General features: G+C 50.2%; 1 protein-coding gene across 1 annotated transcript in view; it reads left to right on the forward strand.

Moving 5' to 3' along the window:
- The window catches only part of LOC138254786 (T-cell leukemia homeobox protein 2-like), a 173,803-nt gene that overhangs the window by 109,683 nt on the left and 42,270 nt on the right, over nucleotides 1-21,850 (forward strand). Inside the window, exon 2 of the mRNA XM_069205822.1 lies at nucleotides 11,844-12,081. Within this exon, the coding sequence (XP_069061923.1) occupies nucleotides 11,844-12,081 (238 nt within the window). The remainder of the gene's footprint in view (nucleotides 1-11,843; nucleotides 12,082-21,850) is intronic.

The following is a 21,850-nucleotide window of genomic DNA, read 5'->3' on the forward strand; positions in this document are numbered from 1 at the left end:
TCTTGGCCAGGGGGGTCTTGTAGGTGTTGAAGAGGGTAGGGCTGAGGAAAGGTCCTTGGGGAACCCCGCAGGTGATGGGCTTAGGTTGAGAGGTGAAGGGAGGGAGGAACACTCCCTGTGTTCGTCCAGAGAGAAAGAAAGCAATCCATTTCAGGGCATCACCTCGGATGCTGATCAGGTGGAGTCTGTTGAGCAGTGGGTGGTGGGAGACTGTTTCGAAGGCCAAGGAGAGGTCGAGGAGAATGAGGGCAACTGATTCTCCTTGGTCCAGGAGGTTTCTGATATCGTCCATAGCTTCAATCATGGTGGTTTCAGTGCTGTGTTTGGAGCATAATCCAGATTTGGATTAGTCCAAGAGGATGTTGTCTTCTAGATACATTGTGAGTTGTTCGTTGATGGCTTTCTCAACTATTTTTGCTGGGAAGGGGAGCAGGGAGATCGGTCGGTAGTTCTTGTGTTTGTTGGGGTCGGTGGAGGGTTTCTTGAGGAGTGGTTTGACTCTTCTGTTTTTCCAGTCATCAGGATAGGTAGCTGAGTTGATGGGTGAGTTGAGGACGTCTGTGAGTCTGCTACTGATGGTGCTATTGCCAACACTGAACATGTGATTTGATCATGGGTCAATAGGGGATCCTGGGTAGATGGATTTCATGATGTCATTGGTATTTTGAGTGGTGAGCTGGTTCCATTTGAAGACTCTGTGGTTGTTGGGGTGTCTGTGAGGTTGAGGATGCTGAGGGTGTCGGCTGTGGTAGGTAGGAGTACAACGTTTCTGTGGATGGTTGGGATTTTTGGTGGAAGTAATCATTGAGGGAGTCGCAAAGTTCCTGGGAGGGGGAGTGATGTCTTCTTTTGCTGAAGGGTTGTCGAACTTCATCATATTAAAGAGTTCTTTGCTGCAGTTGGAGCTGGCTTGAATGCGAATGGTCTAGGTGTGTTTTCTGGCATCTTTTAGAAGTTTGTGGTATTGGTTGAGTGTGTTCCTGAATATGGTTTGGTCGTTGGGATGGTTAGAGGTGCATCATTTCCTCTCGGGTTGTTTACAGTTGGGGTGTGTTAGAAGTTGGGTATCTAGTTGCACCCTTGTCCAACTAGGGACCACAAACCTGGTCAGGGTAAGTCACTAAACAACCTACGTTATCCTGTGCCCACTCTCTGGTAGCTTAGCATAAGCAGGAAGGCTTAACTTAGAAGGCAATGTGTAAAGTATTTGTGCAATAAATCATACCGTAACACAGTGAAAACAACAAAAAGTAGTGTACACTAGTTTAGGAAAATAGATAATATTTATCTGAATAAAGTAAGACCAAAACGACAAAAATCCAATATGCATAAGTCAAATTATTACATTTTAAAGGTTTAAATGAATCTCAATCCTTAAGAATCAGTGGTTTTATCCTTGTAACACACAGTACATGGGATGTGTCAAAAATAATGAATCACTGCAATGTGGGGATATTTTGACGCCCAGGGACGATGTGTTCAAAATCCTTGATGCACTGGTAAGAAGGAGCAGGCTCTGCGTCAGTCCGGTAGGCTATGCAGCCATTTTTCAGCCATGAGGCAAGCGCTGCATTGATTTCTGTAGGCATTGCATCGATTTTCCGACACACAGGGTTTTTCTTCTCTTTGGTGAAGTCTTTGTGACCCTGAGACTTCAGAACAGGAGGCGAGCTCAATCCAAGCCCATGGAGAGCACTTGTGGAGGCAGAGTCCTTCCAGCAGGGTCAGGAGCCAGCAGGCAGCAGGGCAACAGCAGGAGAGCAGTCCTTCTCAGCAAAGCAGTCCAGGTGAGTCCTTTGAGCAGCCAGGCAGTCCCTCTGACAGAGTCCAGTTGCAGGTCCAGAAGTGTTTGCTTTGGTGGGTTCAGAGACCCAGTATATATACCCAAATGTGCCTTTGAAGTAGGGGAAACTTCAAAGAGTGGTTTTGATTGGCACCAGTTCCCCTTTCAACCCAGTCTTATCTTCCAGGAGCCACTGGCCTTTGAAGTGTAGGTGACAGCCCCTCTACCCTTCCTGCCCAGGGCAAACCATCTGTATGCAGATGAATGCAGATGCAGCTGAGTGTCCTGTGTTTGTGGCTGGCTGGGTGGAATGCACAAGGGGATCTTTCAACCAGCACAGACCAGACGTGGATTGGAGACAGGCTGTAAGTCACAGATGGCAGTAAGTGCAGAGAAATGCCCACTTTCAAAAAGTGGCTTTTCTAAAATAGTAATATTAAATCCAACTTCACTAGTAAGTAGGATTTCTTACTACCATTCCAACCATACCAAATATGACAATCTATTCCTCTCAGATCAGAACTGACCACTTAAAAGTATATAAGAGAATTTCCAATGCTGGCAGCAGACTTTACAGTAGTGAAAAGTGGCTTTAGTTTTTCACTACCAGGACATGTAGAACATATAGGTACATGTCCTGCCTTTTACTTACATAGCACCCTACGGTATAGGTTACCTATGGACTACCTTAGGGCTGAGTTTTGTGTAAGAAAAGGGGAATTTAAAGCTTGCCAATTACTTTTAAATGCAAAGTCGAAGTGTCAGTGAAACTGCACACACAGGCCTGACAATGGCAGACCTGAGACATGGTTAAGGGGCTACTTATGTGGATGGCACAATCGGGGCTGCCGGCCCACTAGTAGCATTTAATTTATAGGCTCATGCAGTGCACTTTACAAGGGATTTACAAGTACATTAAATATGCCAGTTGGGTAGGAACCAATGTTGCCATGTTTTAGGGAGAGAGCACATGCACTTTACCACTTGTCAGCAGTGGTAAAGGGCCCTGAGTCCTAAAGCCAACAAAAATGAGGTCAGAAAAAGAGAAGGATGAAGGCAAAAAGTTTGGGGTGACCCTTCAGAGAGGGCCATTTTTCAACAGTCTGACATTAAGTCATTGTGTTGTTTAACCTTAGAGATTTGAGTAAACACTGCTCTCTTAAACTATTCCCTAAGAATGGTCCATTTGATACGGGCCTGTAGTTTGCTGGGTACAATTGGTTGAGGTCTTTCTTTTTGCTGTTGCAGCTGGTGGAATATGAAAGTGGTGAGGCGTAAGACAAGCTATTACATTGTTGGGTGCATGCAAGCAACCATAGCGTGCCATCTGATATTTCACCAAAGGGTTCGGGAGATCTCCCACTGAGATTTTTTTTTTAAATTGGTGTATATAAGTGCATTTTTCATCACTATTTCTGTGATAAATGGACCTAAAATTCAGTTCTTATAGGCATTTATAAAGGAAAACTCATGCAATATTTCATAAAATTTCAGGCTCGTCAAGCAAGTCTGGCCTTCGAAGATGGATAGAGTGCCAGGTAAGACAGCTTGGGATCACCTGTTCGCAACACAAAACTGTTAACACAGGATAATAGACGCCTACAAAGAGTCGTTGTAAAGAAATGGCTCCCTGTTGCAGTTACCCCCCACTTTTTGCCTGATACTGATGCTGACTTGACTGAGAAGTGTGCTGGGACCCTGCTAACCAGGCCCCAGCACCAGTGTTCCTTCCCCTAAAATGTACCATTGTATCCACAATTGGCAGACCCTGGCATCCAGATAAGTCCCTTGTAACTGGTACTTCTAGTACCAAGGGCCCTGATGCCAAGGAAGGTCTCTAAGGGCTGCAGCATGTCTTATGCCACCCTGGAGACCTCTCACTCAGCACAGACACACTGCTTGCCAGCTTGTGGGTGCTAGTGAGGACAAAACGAGTAAGTCGACATGGCACTCCCCTCAGGGTGCCATGCCAGCCTCTCACTGCCTATGCAGTATAGGTAAGACACCCCTCTAGCAGGCCTTACAGCCCTAAGGCAGGGTGCACTATACCATAGGTGAGGGTACCAGTGCATGAGCATGGTACCCCTACAGTGTCTAAACAAAACCTTAGACATTGTAAGTACAGGGTAGCCATAAGAGTATATGGTCTGGGAGTCTGTCAAACACGAACTCCACAGCACCATAATGGCTACACTGAAAACTGGGAAGTTTGGTATCAAACTTCTCAGCACAATAAATGCACACTGATGCCAGTGTACATTTTATTGTAAAATACACCACAGAGGGCACCTTAGAGGTGCCCCCTGAAACGTAACCGACTATCTGTGTAGGCTGACTAGTTTTAGCAGCCTGCCACAAACCGAGACATGTTGCTGGCCCCATGGGGAGAGTGCCTTTGTCACTCTGAGGCCAGTAACAAAGCCTGCACTGGGTGGAGATGCTAACACCTCTCCCAGGCAGGAATTGTCACACCTGGCGGTGAGCCTCAAAGGCTCACCTCCTTTGTGCCAACCCAGCAGGACACTCCAGCTAGTGGAGTTGCCCGCCCCCTCCGGCCAGGCCCCACTTTTGGCGGCAAGGCCGGAGAAGATAATGAGAATAACAAGGAGGAGTCACTGGCCAGTCAGGACAGCCCCTAAGGTGTCCTGAGCTGAGGTGACTCTAACTTTTAGAAATCCTCCATCTTGCAGATGGAGGATTCCCCCAATAGGGTTAGGATTGTGTCCCCCTCCCCTTGGGAGGAGGCACAAAGAGGGTGTACCCACCCTCAGGGCTAGTAGCCATTGGCTACTAACCCCCCAGACCTAAACACGCCCTTAAATTTAGTATTTAAGGGCTACCCTGAACCCTAGAAAATGAGATTCCTGCAACTACAAGAAGAAGGACTGCCTAGCTGAAAAACCCCTGCAGAGGAAGACCAGAAGACGACAACTGCCTTGGCTCCAGAAACTCACCGGCCTGTCTCCTGCCTTCCAAAGATCCTGCTCCAGCGACGCCTTCCAAAGGGACCAGCGACCTCGACATCCTCTGAGGACTGCCCCTGCTTCGAAAAGACAAGAAACTCCCGAGGACAGCGGACCTGCTCCAAGAAAAGCTGCAACTTTGTTTCCAGCGGCTTTAAAGAACCCTGCAAGCTCCCCGCAAAAGGCGTGAGACTTGCAACACTGCACCCGGCGACCCCGACTCGGCTGGTGGCGATCCAACACCTCAGGAGGGACCCCAGGACTACTCTAAGACTGTGAGTACAAAAACCTGTCCCCCCTGAGCCCCCACAGCGCCGCCTGCAGAGGGAATCCCGAGGCTTCCCCTGACCGCGACTCTTTGAATCCAAAGTCCCGACACCTGGGAGAGACCCTGCACCCGCAGCCCCCAGGACCTGAAGGACCGGACTTTCACTGGAGGAGTGACCCCCAGGAGTCCCTCTCCCTTGCCCAAGTGGAGGTTTCCCCGAGGAACCCCCCCCTTGCCTGCCTGCAGCGCTGAAGAGATCCCTAGATCTCCCCTTGACTTCCATTACAAACCCGACGCTTGTTTCGACACTGCACCCGGCCGCCCCCGCGCTGCTGAGGGTGAAATTTCTGTGTGGACTTGTGTCCCCCCCGGTGCCCTACAAAACCCCCCTGGTCTGCCCTCCGAAGACGCGGGTACTTACCTGCAAGCAGACCGGAACCGGGGCACCCCCTTCTCTCCATTCTAGCCTATGTGTTTTGGGCACCACTTGGAACTCTGCACCTGACCGGCCCTGAGCTGCTGGTGTGGTGACTTTGGGGTTGCTCTGAACCCCCAACGGTGGGCTACCTTGGACCAAGAACTGAACCCTGTAAGTGTCCTACTTACCTGGTAAAACTAACAAAAACTTACCTCCCCCAGGAACTGTGAAAATTGCACTAAGTGTCCACTTTTAAAACAGCTATTTGTCAATAACTTGAAAAGTATACATGCAATTTTGATGATTTGAAGTTCCTAAAGTACTTACCTGCAATACCTTTCGAATGAGCTATTACATGTAGAATTTGAACCTGTGGTTCTTAAAATAAACTAAGAAAAGATATTTTTCTATATAAAAACCTATTGGCTGGATTTGTCTCTGAGTGTGTGTACCTCATTTATTGTCTATGTGTATGTACAACAAATGCTTAACACTACTCCTTGGATAAGCCTACTGCTCGACCACACTACCACAAAATAGAGCATTAGTATTATCTATTTTTACCACTATTTTACCTCTAAGGGGAACCCTTGGACTCTGTGCATGCTATTCCTTACTTTGAAATAGCACATACAGAGCCAACTTCCTACAGTCGTCTACTTCCTTTTCTGCTTCAGCTGATCAACATTCTTTGCAGAGCCCCCAAATCATGTACAGTTGAGTACTCCGCTGTGAAACAAGGAACACCAAGGTCACTGTGCCAATGGTCACTGTACCAAAAAGTCATGGCCTCACTTGGTCTCAAGTTTGGAGACAAAACACACGGGGAATATGTCCCACCCTGTCACAGTTCAGGAAGGACCTCAAGACCTGGCTCTTCGGCTGATCCTTAGCACCCCTACTACCTCCCCCAGCGCCTTGAGACCCTCACGGGTGAATAGTCGCACTTTACAAATCCCTGATCGATTGATTGAAGACGCACAAATGTGGAAGAATGCCTATGTTAAATGATGAAGTTTATGGATAAATATTTTCTTATTTTTACCAATTTCTCTATTGCTTATTAGACATTTTTGTCTATAAACAACACAGTAATATTACACACACATTGGTTAAACTGCATTACAGAATATTTCATACTAACCACACTTCATACATAGAAAGAATAAAAAGTTGGGAAAAGTGGTGCAGAGCAGTGCAGCAAGTCACGTTGATGCGCTGAGCTGCGTCACTGGGAAAGGGCAGGAATGCGCTGTATTTAAGACATACAGCGCATTCCTGACGTTTCCCCCTCCACTGGCGCACAGTGGGCTGCCTATCGCTGATACAGGCACCCTTGCACCAAGATGCAAGGCTGCCTGCGTTGCATGCAGGATTGTCTTTGAGCAGGAAGGGACAGCTTCCTGCACAAAAATAATCCTGCAAGGACTTTTTGGGCCATATTTATACTTTTTGATGCAAAACTGCGCTAACGCAGTTTTGCGCCAAAAGAATTAGCGCCGGCTAACGCCATTCTGAAGCGCCATGCGGGCGCCGTATTTATTGAATGGCATTAGCCGGCGTTAGCCGACCGGCGCTGCCAGGTGTGCGTGAAAAAAAACGACGTACACCAGGCAGCGCCGGCGTAGGGAAAAATGGCGTTTGGGCGTCCCAAAATGGGGCAAGTCAGGCTGAGGCAAAAAAATCGTCTTAACCCGATTTGCGCCATTTTTTTGGGGTGCCTAGACGCCATTAACATGACTCCTGTCTTAGCAAAAGACAGGAGTCATGCCCCCTTGCCCAATGGCCATGCCCAGGTGACTTCTGTCCCCTGGGCATGGTCATTGGGCATAGTGGCATGTCGGGGGGCACAAATCAGGCCCCTTATGCCACAAATTTAAAAAAAAAAAAAATACTTACCACAACTTACCTTTTCTTCCCTGGGATGGGTCCCTCCATCCTTGGGTGTCCTCCTGGGGTGGGCAAGGGTGGCAGGGTTCGCGATGTCTCTTTAGTATGTTGCCAGTGTGGATCTTCCATGTACAGTGCCTGTCATTTAGAGCACCAAAGAGTTTATGAGTGCAAACCAAAGTATACATCAGGCCTAATGTTTGGAATCAGATTCTTTTGAATCCTAACTGTGCATGCTGTCCTTCTTGAAGTCAATTATGCATTATGTAATACCGTGTACTGACCTAGAGCACTCAGATAACACATGTTGTTAACAAAAAAGGTGTTACATAGATGTATGCATTTTGGAAGTGTATATTTGAGAAGGTAGTGTTCATACAGCCAACACGTGTTTCGTCCTGAAGGACTTCTTCAAGGCTGCAACAGAATATGATAGAAAAAGTCACCAAGTCATTCTACATATAAATACCATACTATGTCTTACTCCTGACAACACACAAACATGATGTTCAAAATCTATGTAGGCCACATTCCATGCTTCAAAAAGACGTGCACAACAAAAAAGTAAATCTTTGTCGGTAAAGAGGATGATTATTTGAAACTAAGAGACTGATTTACATCTTGGCGGAGGGGAATACTCCATCACAAGTGTGACAGATGGTCCATCCATCATATTACGATCCCATTATATTCTGTGGGGATCGTAAAATGGTGGCCAGGATATCCATCACATTTGTGACGGAGTATGCCATTGGCTGAGTTCTAAATCAGGTCCTAAGTGTGGGTGAGGTGTCCAAAAATAGGTGAACCCCAAAGGTGCGGTAATGAGACACAGGTGCTAGGAGGAATAACCCGGTCACCCAGAGAGTATTCATCACTTATCTTAAGCCACGCCGAAAAACAAATGTCCAGGAAAGAAGAGTCATCACAACTAAGAGTAGCAAAGTGAACAGGGTGACCACTGAAAAGGTTTTCTATAAAACCTCTGATTTGTCCTCACCATCCTGTTGCAGGTTTTAGTTCAACCCTTAAACTCATCAATGACTCCACTGTATTAAACAGAACTGGGTGGAGTAGCAGTAATTTTATTGTGCATGATTTAAAGCCACAATGAATTAAATACAAATTACTAATCCAATGATACTTAAATATATGTCATTATTTTTGTATTAAATATACTGACGTATACTCATGAAAACACAAGCAAAATTTCTCTAAAGAATTGAAAAGAAGAGGAACACAACTATTTATTGTCCCCGTTTAAATGTTCATTTTGCAATACATTGCAACTGCATATACCAAACACATGCCCAGACACATAAGTACTTACTGTGACATTGCTGAAGATTCTGAATCTAAGGAGAGACTGTGTCCAGTTGTCATGCATCGTCAAGTTATCCGCATTTTATGCTTCAAAGACTTTGGACCTGATTTAGATATTGGTAGAGGGGTTACCTTATCACAATGGTGACGGATATCCCGTCCGCTGAAATCTAAATCCTATAGGATATAATAGGATTTAGATTTCGGGAGATGGGATATGCGTCGCCATTGTAACAGAGTAACCACTCCGCCAAAATCTAAATCAGGTCTTTTACTACACTGGTTATGATTCGGGTATGTTTGGCTGCGAAACATATTGTACCAGCTGATAGGCTGGCCCTACAAGCTTGTTTGTTAATGTGTGTTTAACACATTGTGCAATTTGCAAGTAGCATTGGGTCGCACTAGGTAGGTCTCGATTTGTGACGCATTGGGACCCGCATAAATCACAGGGATAGTTGCCTGCTGGGCTCAACAGACCACCAAATCTGTGATTGCTTTCAAATAATCAATTTCTTTTTTAAACAGCAGCCCATTTTCCTTTAAGGTCAAAAGTCAGGGTGTCCAATCTAATATTTCTGCTCACTAAATTTTGAGAATTGGCAAACTTCAGGAGTTTGCAAAGTTTGTCACATCCACTTACCTGTGCCTAAAGACAAAAGAAAAGTTTTGGGTAGACAAATCTTTCAACAAATTCCATAATTGTTTTTTGAAAAACTGGTTTATCCAACGTATTTCCCAAAATTTCACGCACCCTGGGCCTAATTCACAAAGGTAAACTTAGATGTTTGTTCTAAACTTCTAAGTTTACAACTTTTGGAATTCACAAGGGGCGTTTATCAGTAGTATCTTAATGTCCGCACTCAGGAGATCCAACGTTTACATTTCCCTTTGTGAATCGGGCCCCCTCTAGCCAAAGCTACCAACTTAACCACTAGGCCACATCTCCAAGACTGTCCAAGTCTGTTGATAATTGGTGGGGTATTCTGCATACCTAGAAGAAATAGCTGGTCACATTAGAGATGAAGGAGGCGGGTTATTGTGTATATAAAGGTGGACATTTATATAAAGAATTGATGACACAGAGGAAGTGCCTGCATCCAAAATGACAATGCTGTAGAGGTCTAGCCATGGGATGAAGCTGTTCTGAACACCACTAGGCTAAATTAAGGGGACATCTTGAGGAGTGTTAGTACATGTTAGCATGGAGTCCATGCATTGCCCCTGCACAGGATAAGAAAAGAGGAGAAGAGACTGACCCCCATGTTTGTCCTACTCGTGACTGATGCTAAGACTTCTTACAAAGTCACATGGGGAGGATGAGTGTGCCCGTCACCTTTTAGAGAGGTGCAGTACATGGTGGGAAAGGGAGTACAGTTTCCTTTTGGAAGATTCTGTACACACGTACATCACACAGGTGTAAGATCGAGGTACTTAGCAGAGTTTGAGGTTCCCATGGACAACAGCGTTTTGAGGATGGTTCGCAAACGTGTCTTTTCAAACTCACACAAAAAAAGCCACAAGGGAACTCTTTAGGTCAACTACTCAAGGGTGTGACTCACTTGGATCTGCTAGTGTTTAGCACTGAAAAGAGTTTACATTCATAGTGTAGGCAAACATGCCCATTTCTATAATAAATACAAGGAAGGGAGAAATTAAACTTTTACTCACTATGTTTTGCAAATCGCTCACTTCATGAAGTTTGCAAAACTTTCAAAAATGTCCTTTTTAGGTTAAACTTTTTTTGCGAAAGAGTTCCTCATTATAAGTGTTTTTTTTAAGCACCTACTTATGACAGTTTAATTCACCATTTGAACTTTCCAAAGTTTGTGAAATCTACAGTGTGAACAAAGGAATCACCTTACAAATGTTCCCAACCTTAGCAAAGATTCCAACTGGCAAACTGCAGGATTCAGAGAAGATGACGGCATAGTTCAGAAACACATAGTAGTTGTGCGATGAGGATGGACATTCTGGCTCCATGTATACGAGTTGTACGGTAGTGGGCCGCGGATGGGCTCTTGCAGCAGGACACATCACTAAGCAGTCCAACGACTGGGGAGCAGGTTGTTATCACTGTTTATGGCACTAGGACTAATGAAAATGAGGGCTGTCCTTCTGGCTACCACAAAAGGTAGCATATGAGGTGTTCCTCTTGGGAACTGAAATACTTCTGTACACAGATATATCTGCTATTTAGGTGAACTCAAGTGAAGTCATGGAAGTTCTCTGTGAAGCCAAAGTCAGATGATATGGACAAGTATCTTGGGCTCAGTCGTGTTTCTTCTGGTCTTTGTCTGGTGCAGTTTGTAGAGTCTTTATATGAATTGGGCAGTTGTGTAGATGGCAATGGGTTAATGTAGCCCGGGCACTCCGCATTTAGTGATCTTGTAAAGTCTACATCAGGGGTCACCAGCCTGTGGTCCGGTGACCCCTGGGGGTCCACGAAGCCTCCTCAGTGGTCCATGACTGCTTAGAAAATTTAATTATGTTAACATAGTAAGAACGTGTACATAAATAAAGTGGCCAAATGTACAATTCAAAATTTTTAAACATACTGTAAATGTCAAAGAATTTAAAATTGGAGGTTAAAAATGTAATTAGTATCACCAGATTGGCTGGAGGGAGCAGTGCAGCTGCATCACATAGAATCCATTATGGATGATGTGCAGCGTCAATTGAATTTAGAAAAGCTCTAACCTTCCTATTAAAATTAAAAGTTGTCTATATTTATTTAATGTGTGTTTGCAAATTACATCAAATGTTTTATCCTTTCTTTATGTGTTTGATGAATGCTTCTTTCTGTATTTTTGTGTGTATTGTTTTGCAGTTCAAATTATTGACATTGTTAAGCCCGGGTCCTCGGCTTCTAGTAATGACTCAGTGGGTGGACCCCGAATTCTAATAATGTTTCAGTGTGGGTCCCTGGGTTCCAGTAATGATAAAGTGGGGGTCCACAGAAGTCAAAGGTTAAGAACCACTGGTCTACCTGATGATTGGATTGTAGGAGGGGTACTGCTTTAAAGTCATACTTCTCACTAAATGACAACTTTGATTCCAGGAGGACCATGGCTTGGGTTATCCTAGTTCTACAGTGGTCCGGTACTTGTACCTAGTTTCATGCTCTCCAAGTCCCATAACATATCCCTTCATACATATGACCACATCTTAATGCATCTTGGACATCCTCTTTTGCAGCTGCCTTGTCGCCATTTTCTGTGACCCGTCGAATCGGCCACCCGTACCAGAACCGGACGCCACCGAAGAGGAAAAAGCCGCGAACGTCCTTCAGCAGGGTCCAGATCTGCGAGCTGGAGAAACGCTTCCACCGGCAGAAGTACCTGGCCTCAGCCGAGCGGGCCACCTTGGCCAAAGCCCTCAAGATGACCGATGCCCAGGTCAAGACCTGGTTCCAGAATCGCCGGACCAAATGGAGGTAGGACATTTTCATGATGCAGGTCACTGGCAAGATTGTCTTTAGATGGAGTTAAACAAAGAATTTGAAAAAATTCAAGGACGCATCATTATGATTGCATTTCTTTGTAAATCCTACTTATCCACTATTATTCTTGGGCAGTCAAAGCTTTTCAAAAACATATTTTTCTTTTAACACTGATGGTCAGATTAACAAAGGTGAAGCTAGACTAAAAATCTAACTTGCACCAAAAGTCTGTCTTTGCTACTTTTCGCTATTCACAAAGGTAGGTTACTACTAGTAACTTTATTACTAGTAAAATTACTAGCAGTAAAGTTACTAGCAGCAACTTACCTTTGTGAATACCAAATAGTAATAAACTTAGACTTAAGTCTGAGTTTACTAATTAGGTTTAAGTTTACTACCTAAGTCTACGTTTACTACTTTTATGATATTCACAAAGGTAAGTTACTACTAGTAACTTTACTACTAGTAAACCTACTAATAGCAAAGTTATTACTAGACAAATTACTAGCAGTAAAGTTACTAGCAGTAACTTACCTTTGTGAATACTGAAAAGTAGTAAAGTTAGACTTTTGTTCTAAGTTAGACTTTGGCCCTCATTACAAGTCTAGCGGTCTTAAGGCTGCCAGACTCGCAGTGGCGGTCTGACCGCCACATTACATCCTTGGCGTAGCCTCCACAGTCTGACCACCAACACTGCCAGCTTGCTGCCAGTCGATAGCCTGGCGGTCTCAGCGGTTGTAATCCGCCAGGGTGGCACTGCATGCAGCGCCGCTCTGCGGATAACAACTCTCTAATCCGCCAGCCTTTTCATGGCGGTTGGACCGTCATAGAAAGGCTGGCGGAATGGAGGTGTTGGGGGCCCCATGGGGCCCCTGCACTGCCCATGCAATTGGCATGGACAGTGCAGGGGCCCCCTTGCACAGCCCCGTTGTGCTTTCCACTGCCTGAATTAGGGCAGTGGAAAGCGCAACAGGTGCTACTGCACCAGCCGCACCGCCACATTGCCGCCAGTTGGATTACGAGCCGGCGTCAATGTTCAGGCTCTGTTCAACCCCAGTTTCCATCCACTGGCCCTGCGGGGAACTCGTAATAGGGCCGGCGGTGTTCTGGCCGCACTGGCGGTCAGGTGGCGGTACCAAACTCATAATGAGGGCCTTCATGTCTAAACTGACTCTTCAGGTCTGAAAATTTCGCTCTAAACTTAGATTTCAGGTGTAAAGTTAGACTTACTTCAGGTGTAAAGTTAGACTTCAGATGTAAAGTTACACTTCAGGTGTAAAGTTAGACTTTAGGTCTAAATTTAGACTTCAGGTCTAAAGTTAGAGATTTGGTCTAATTTTACCTCTGTGAATCGGGCCCTGAGGCCTTTTTCCAGCAGTCCAGGCCTGATATCATGTCTTGCTCTTGATACTAACATCTATATCACAATATCATATACCACAAATATATTTAAGGTTGGTGGATGTTCAATGCTCACCTGCTTGAAAAGTATTTACAATATTACAAGGACAGGGGATGAAACATGATGCTGTAGAGAACCAATGTTTATGCCCATAAACACAATATTTACACATTGGTCCCTGCCAGTCTGCAGGCACACTCAGTGCCAGTTCACAGGGAGGAGCCAGACAGCTGAATATCTAACTTTCAACCACACCTGGTGCCAGGTCACAGTGAGAAGGCAGACTGCAGAATACCCAATGTTCAACCACACCCGGTGCCAGGTCACAGAGAGGAGCAAGACTGCAGAATACCCAACGTTCAACCACACCCGGTGCCAGGCCACAGGAAGAAGGTGGACTGCAGAATACCCAACGTTCAACCACACCCGGTGCCAGGTCACAGGGAGGAGCCAGACAGCTGAATATCTAACTTTCAACCACACCCGGTGCCAGGTCACAGGGAGGAGCCTGCCTGCAGAATACCCTACGCTCAACCACACCCAGTGCCAGGTCACAAGGAGGAGCCAGACAGCAGAATACCCATCGTTCAACCACACCCGGTGCCAGGGCACAGGGAGGAGCCAGACAGCAGAATACCCAACGTTCAACCGCACCCAGTGCCAGGTCACAGGGAGGAACCACACAGCAGGATACCCAACGTTCAACCACACCCGGTGCCAGGGCACAGGAAGGAGCCCGACAGCAGAATACCCAGTGTTCAACCACACCCAGTGCAAGGCCACAGGGAGGAGCCCGACAGCAGAATACCCAACGTTCAACCACACCCGGTGCCAGGTCACAGGGAGGAGCCAGACAGCAGAATGCCCAACGTTCAACCGCACCCAGTGCCAGGGCACAGGGAGAAGGTGGATTGCAGAATACCCATCGTTCAACCACACCCGGTGCCAGGGCACAGGGAGGAGCCAGACAGCAGAATACCCAACGTTCAACCGCACCCAGTGCCAGGGCACAGGGAGGAGCCAGACAGCAGAATACCCAACATTCAACCGCACCCCGTGCCAGGTCACAGTGAGAAGGCAGACTGCAGAATACCCAATGTTCAACCACACCCGGTGCCAGGTCACAGAGAGGAGCAAGACTGCAGAATACCCAACGTTCAACCACACCCGGTGCCAGGTCACAGGGAGAAGGAAGACTGCAGAATACTCAACGCTCAACCACACTCGGTGCCAGGCCACAGGGAGGAGCCAGACAGCAGAATACCCAACGTTCAACCACACCCAGTGCCAGGTCACAGGGAGGAGCCAGACAGCAGAATACCCAACGTACAACCACACCCGGTGCCAGGACACAGGGAGGAGCCCGACAGCAGAATACCCAACGTTCAACCACATCCAGTGCCAGGTCACAGGGAGAAGGAAGACTGCAGAATACCCAACGCTCAACCACACTCGGTGCCAGGCCACAGGGAGGAGCTAGACAGCAGCATACCCAATGCTCAGCCACACCCGGTGCCAGGTCACAGGGAGGAGCCAGATAGCAGAATACCCAACGTTCAACCACACCCGGAGCCAGGTCACAGGGAGAAGGTGGACTGCAGAATACCCAACGCTCAACCACACCCGGTGCCAGGCCACAGGGAGAAGGTGGACTGCAGAATACCCAACGCTCAACCACACCCGGTGCCAGGCCACAGGGAGGAGCCCGACAGCAGAATACCCAACGTTCAACCACACCTGGTGCCAGGTCACAGGGAGAAGGAAGACTTCAGAATACCCAACGCTCAACCACACTCGGTGCCAGGCCACAGGGAGGAGCCAGACAGCAGAATACCCAACGTTCAACCACACCCAGTGCCAGGGCACAGGGAGGAGCCGGACAGCAGAATACCCAACGTTCAACCGTACCCGGTGCCAGGCCACAGGGAGGAGCCAGACAGCAGAATACCCAACGTTCAACCACACCCGGTGCCAGGCCACAGGGAGGAGCCCGACAGCAGAATACCCAACGTTCAACCACACCCGGTGCCAGGGCACAGGGAGGAGCCAGACAGCAGAATACCCAACATTCAACCGCACCCAGTGCCAGGGCACAGGGAGGAGCCAGACAGCAGAATACCCAACGTTCAACCGCACCCGGTGCCAGGTCACAGTGAGAAGGCAGACTGCAGAATACCCAATGTTCAACCACACCCGGTGCCAGGTCACAGAGAGGAGCAAGACTGCAGAATACCCAACGTTCAACCACACCCGGTGCCAGGTCACAGGGAGAAGGAAGACTGCAGAATACCCAACGCTCAACCACACTCGATGCCTGGCCAAAGGGAGGAGCCAGACAGCAGAATACCCAATGTTCAACCACACCTAGTGCCAGGTCACAGGGAGGAGCCAGACAGCAGAATACCCAACGTACAACCACACCCGGTGCCAGGCCACAGGGAGGAGCCCGACAGCAGAATACCCAACGTTCAACCACATCCAGTGCCAGGTCACAGGGAGAAGGAAGACTGCAGAATACCCAACGCTCAATCACACTCGGTGCCAGGCCACAGGGAGGAGCTAGACAGCAGCATACCCAATGCTCAGCCACACCCGGTGCCAGGTCACAGGGAGGAGCCAGATAGCAGAATACCCAACGCTCAACCACACCCGTTGCCAGGTCACAGAGAGAAGGAAGACTGCAGAATACCCAACGCTCAACCACACTCGGTGCCAGGCCACAGGGAGGAGCCAGACAGCAGAATACCCAACGTTCAACCACACCCAGTGCCAGGGCACAGGGAGGAGCCAGACAGCAGAATACCCAACGTTCAACCGCACCCAGTGCCAGGCCACAGGGAGGAGCCAGACAGCAGAATACCCAACGTTCAACCACACCCGGTGCCAGGCCACAGGGAGGAGCCCGACAGCAGAATACCCAACGTTCAACCACACCCGGTGCCAGGTCACAGGGAAAAGGTGGACTGCAGAATACCCAATGCTCAACCACACTCGGTGCCAGGCCACAGGGAGGAGCCAGACAGCAGAATACCCAACGCTCAACCACACCCGGTGCCAGGTCACAGGGAGGAGCCAGATAGCAGAATACCCAACGTTCAACCACACCCGGTGCCAGGTCACAGGGATAAGGTGGACTGCAGAATACCCAACGCTCAACCACACCCGGTGCCAGGCACAGGGAGGAGCTAGACTGCAGAATACCCATTGTTCAACCACACCCGGTGCCAGGCCACAGGGAGGACCCAGACTGAAGAACACCCAACGCTCAGCCACACCCAGTGCCAGGTCACAGGGAGGAGCCAGACAGCAGAATACCCATTGTTCAACCACACCCAGTGCCAGGTCACAGGGAGGAACCAGTCAGCAGAATACCAAACGTTCAACCGCACCCAGTGCCAGGCCACAGGGAGGAGCCCGACAGCAGAATACCCAACGTTCAACCACACCCGGTGCCAGGTCACAGGGAGGAGCCAGACAGCAGAATACCCAATGTTCAACCGCACCCAGTGCCAGGTCACAGGGAGGAACCACACAGCAGGATACACAACGTACAACCACACCCGGTGCAAGGTCACAGGGAGGAGCTAATCTGCAGAATACCCAATGCTCAACCTCACCCAGTGCCAGGTCACAAGGAGGAGCCCGACAGCAGAATACCCAACGTTCAACCCCACCCAGTGCCAGGTCACAGGGAGGAGCCAGATAGCAGAATATCCAACGTTCAACCACACCCAGTGCCAGGCCACAGGGAGGAGCCAGACAGCAGAATGCCCAACGTTCAACCGCACCCAGTGCCAGGGCACAGGGAGGAGCCAGACAGCAGAATACCCAACGTTCAACCGCACGCAGTGCCAGGTCACAGAGAGGAGCCAGACTGGAGAATACCCAACGCTCAACCACGCCCGGTGCCAGGTCACAGGGAGGAGCTAGACTGCAGAATACCCAACGTTCAACCACACCCAGTGCCAGGTCACTGGGAAGAGCCAGACAGCAGAATACCCAATGTTCAACCACACCCGGTGCCAGGTCACAGGGAGGAGCCCGACAGCAGAATGCCCATCGTTCAACCATACCCAGTGCCAGGTCACAGGGAGGAGCCAGACTGCAGAATACCCAACGCTCAACCACACCCGGTGCCAGGTCACAGGGAGGAGCCAGACTGCAGAATACCCAACGTTCAACCGCACCCAGTGCCAGGTCACAGGGATGAGCCCGACAGCAGAATGCCCAACGTTCAACCACAGCCGGTGCCAGGTCACAGGGAGAAGGTGGACTGCAGAATACCCAACGCTCAACCACACCTGGTGCCAGGTCACAGTGAGAAGGCAGACGGCAGAATACCCAATGTTCAACCACACCCAGTGCCAGGTCAAAGGGAGGAACCACACAGCAGGATACCCAACGTTCAACCACACCCGGTGCCAGGGCACAGGAAGGAGCCCGACTGCAGAATACCCAACGCTCAACCACACCCGGTGCCAGGTCACAAGGAGGAGCTCGACAGCAGAATACCCAACGTTCAACCACACCCGGTGCCAGGCCACAGGGAGGAGCCAGACAGCAGAATACCCAACGTTCAATCACACCCAGTGCCAGGCCACAGGGAGAAGGTGGACTGCAGAATACCCAACGCTCAACCACACCCGGTGCCAGGTCACAGGGAGAAGGTGGACTGCAGAATACCCAACGCTCAACCACACCCGGTGCCAGGTCACAGGGAGAAGGTGGACTGCAGAATACCCAACGCTCAACCACACCCAGTGAAAGTTCACAGGGAGAAGGAAGACTGCAGAATACCCAACGCTCAACCACACCCGGTGCCAGGTCACAGGGAGAAGGTGGACTGCAGAATACCCAACGCTCAACCACACCCGGTGCCAGGTCACAGGGAGAAGGTGGACTGCAGAATACCCAACGTTCAACCACACCCGGTGCCAGGGCACAGGGAGGAGCCAGACTGCAGAATACCCAACGCTCAACCACACCCGGTGCCAGGTCACAAGGAGGAGCTCGACAGCAGAATACCCAACGTTCAACCACACCCGGTGCCAGGCCACAGGGATGAGCCAGACAGCAGAATACCCAACGTTCAATCACACCCAGTGCCAGGCCACAGGGAGAAGGTGGACTGCAGAATACCCAACGCTCAACCACACCCGGTGCCAGGTCACAGGGAGAAGGTGGACTGCAGAATACCCAACGCTCAACCACACCCGGTGCCAGGTCACAGGGAGAAGGTGGACTGCAGAATACCCAACGCTCAACCACACCCAGTGAAAGTTCACAGGGAGAAGGAAGACTGCAGAATACCCAACGCTCAACCACACCCGGTGCCAGGTCACAGGGAGAAGGTGGACTGCAGAATACCCAACGCTCAACCACACCCGGTGCCTGGTCACAGGGAGGAGCTAGACTGCAGAATAGCCAACGTTCAACCACACCCATTGCCAGGTCACTGGGAAGAGCCAGACAGCAGAATACCCATCGTTCAACCACACCCGGTGCCAGGTCACAGGGAGGAGCCCGACAGTAGAATGCCCAACGTTCAACCACAGCCGGTGCCAGGTCACAGGGAGAAGGTGGACTGCAGAATACCCAACGCTCAAACATACCCGGTGCCAGGTCACAGGGAGGAGCCAGACTGCAGAATACCCAATGCTCAACCACACCCAGTGCCAGGTCACAGGGAGGAGCCAGACTGCAGAATACCCAACGTTCAACCACATCCAGTGCCAGGTCACAGGGAGAAGGAAGACTGCAGAATACCCAACGCTCAACCACACTCGGTGCCAGGCCACAGGGAGGAGCTAGACAGCAGCATACCCAATGCTCAGCCACACCCGGTGCCAGGTCACAGGGAGGAGCCAGATAGCAGAATACCCAACGTTCAACCATACCCGGTGCCAGGTCACAGGGAGAAGGTGGACTGCAGAATACCCAACGCTCAACCACACCCGGTGCCAGGCCACAGGGAGAAGGTGGACTGCAGAATACCCAACGCTCAACCACACCCGGTGCCAGGCCACAGGGAGGAGCCCGACAGCAGAATACCCAACGTTCAACCACACCTGGTGCCAGGTCACAGGGAGAAGGAAGACTTCAGAATACCCAACGCTCAACCACACTCGGTGCCAGGCCACAGGGAGGAGCCAGACAGCAGAATACCCAACGTTCAACCACACCCAGTGCCAGGGCACAGGGAGGAGCCAGACAGCAGAATACCCAACGTTTAACCGCACCCGGTGCCAGGCCACAGGGAGGAGCCAGACAGCAGAATACCCAACGTTCAACCACACCCGGTGCCAGGCCACAGGGAGGAGCCCGACAGCAGAATACCCAACGTTCAACCACACCCGGTGCCAGGGCACAGGGAGGAGCCAGACAGCAGAATACCCAACGTTCAACCGCACCCAGTGCCAGGGCACAGGGAGGAGCCAGACAGCAGAATACCCAACGTTCAACCGCACCCGGTGCCAGGTCACAGTGAGAAGGCAGACTGCAGAATACCCAATGTTCAACCACACCCGGTGCCAGGTCACAGAGAGGAGCAAGACTGCAGAATACCCAACGTTCAACCACACCCGGTGCCAGGTCACAGGGAGAAGGAAGACTGCAGAATACCCAACGCTCAACCACACTCGATGCCTGGCCAAAGGGAGGAGCCAGACAGCAGAATACCCAATGTTCAACCACACCTAGTGCCAGGTCACAGGGAGGAGCCAGACAGCAGAATACCCAACGTACAACCACACCCGGTGCCAGGCAACAGGGAGGAGCCCGACAGCAGAATACCCAACGTTCAACCACATCCAGTGCCAGGTCACAGGGAGAAGGAAGACTGCAGAATACCCAACGCTCAATCACACTCGGTGCCAGGCCACAGGGAGGAGCTAGACAGCAGCATACCCAATGCTCAGCCACACCCGGTGCCAGGTCACAGGGAGGAGCCAGATAGCAGAATACCCAACGTTCAACCACACCCGGTGCCAGGTCACAGAGAGAAGGAAGACTGCAGAATACCCAATGCTCAACCACACTCGGTGCCAGGCCACAGGGAGGAGCCAGACAGCAGAATACCCAACGTTCAACCACACCCAGTGCCAGGGCACAGGGAGGAGCCAGACAGCAGAATACCCAACGTTCAACCGCACCCAGTGCCAGGCCACAGGGAGGAGCCAGACAGCAGAATACCCAACGTTCAACCACACCCGGTGCCAGGCCACAGGGAGGAGCCCGACAGCAGAATACCCAACGTTCAACCACACCCGGTGCCAGGTCACAGGGAAAAGGTGGACTGCAGAATACCCAATGCTCAACCACACTCGGTGCCAGGCCACAGGGAGGAGCCAGACAGCAGAATACCCAACGCTCAACCACACCCGGTGCCAGGTCACAGGGAGGAGCCAGATAGCAGAATACCCAACGTTCAACCACACCCGGTGCCAGGTCACAGGGATAAGGTGGACTGCAGAATACCCAACGCTCAACCACACCCGGTGCCAGGCACAGGGAGGAGCTAGACTGCAGAATACCCATTGTTCAACCACACCCGGTGCCAGGCCACAGGGAGGACCCAGACTGAAGAACACCCAACGCTCAGCCACACCCAGTGCCAGGTCACAGGGAGGAGCCAGACAGCAGAATACCCATTGTTCAACCACACCCAGTGCCAGGTCACAGGGAGGAACCAGTCAGCAGAATACCAAACGTTCAACCGCACCCAGTGCCAGGCCACAGGGAGGAGCCCGACAGCAGAATACCCAACGTTCAACCACACCCGGTGCCAGGTCACAGGGAGGAGCCAGACAGCAGAATACCCAATGTTCAACCGCACCCAGTGCCAGGTCACAGGGAGGAACCACACAGCAGGATACCCAACGTACAACCACACCCGGTGCAAGGTCACAGGGAGGAGCTAGACTGCAGAATACCCAACGCTCAACCTCACCCAGTGCCAGGTCACAAGGAGGAGCCCGACAGCAGAATACCCAACGTTCAACCCCACCCAGTGCCAGGTCACAGGGAGGAGCCAGATAGCAGAATATCCAACGTTCAACCACACCCAGTGCCAGGCCACAGGGAGGAGCCAGACAGCAGAATGCCCAACGTTCAACCGCACCCAGTGCCAGGGCACAGGGAGGAGCCAGACAGCAGAATACCCAACGTTCAACCGCACGCAGTGCCAGGTCACAGAGAGGAGCCAGACTGCAGAATACCCAACGCTCAACCACGCCCGGTGCCAGGTCACAGGGAGGAGCTAGACTGCAGAATACCCAACGTTCAACCACACCCAGTGCCAGGTCACTGGGAAGAGCCAGACAGCAGAATACCCAATGTTCAACCACACCCGGTGCCAGGTCA

This window comes from Pleurodeles waltl, chromosome 1_1 (assembly GCF_031143425.1).
Source record: "Pleurodeles waltl isolate 20211129_DDA chromosome 1_1, aPleWal1.hap1.20221129, whole genome shotgun sequence".
In the NCBI taxonomy this organism is placed as follows: Eukaryota; Metazoa; Chordata; class Amphibia; order Caudata; family Salamandridae; genus Pleurodeles; species Pleurodeles waltl.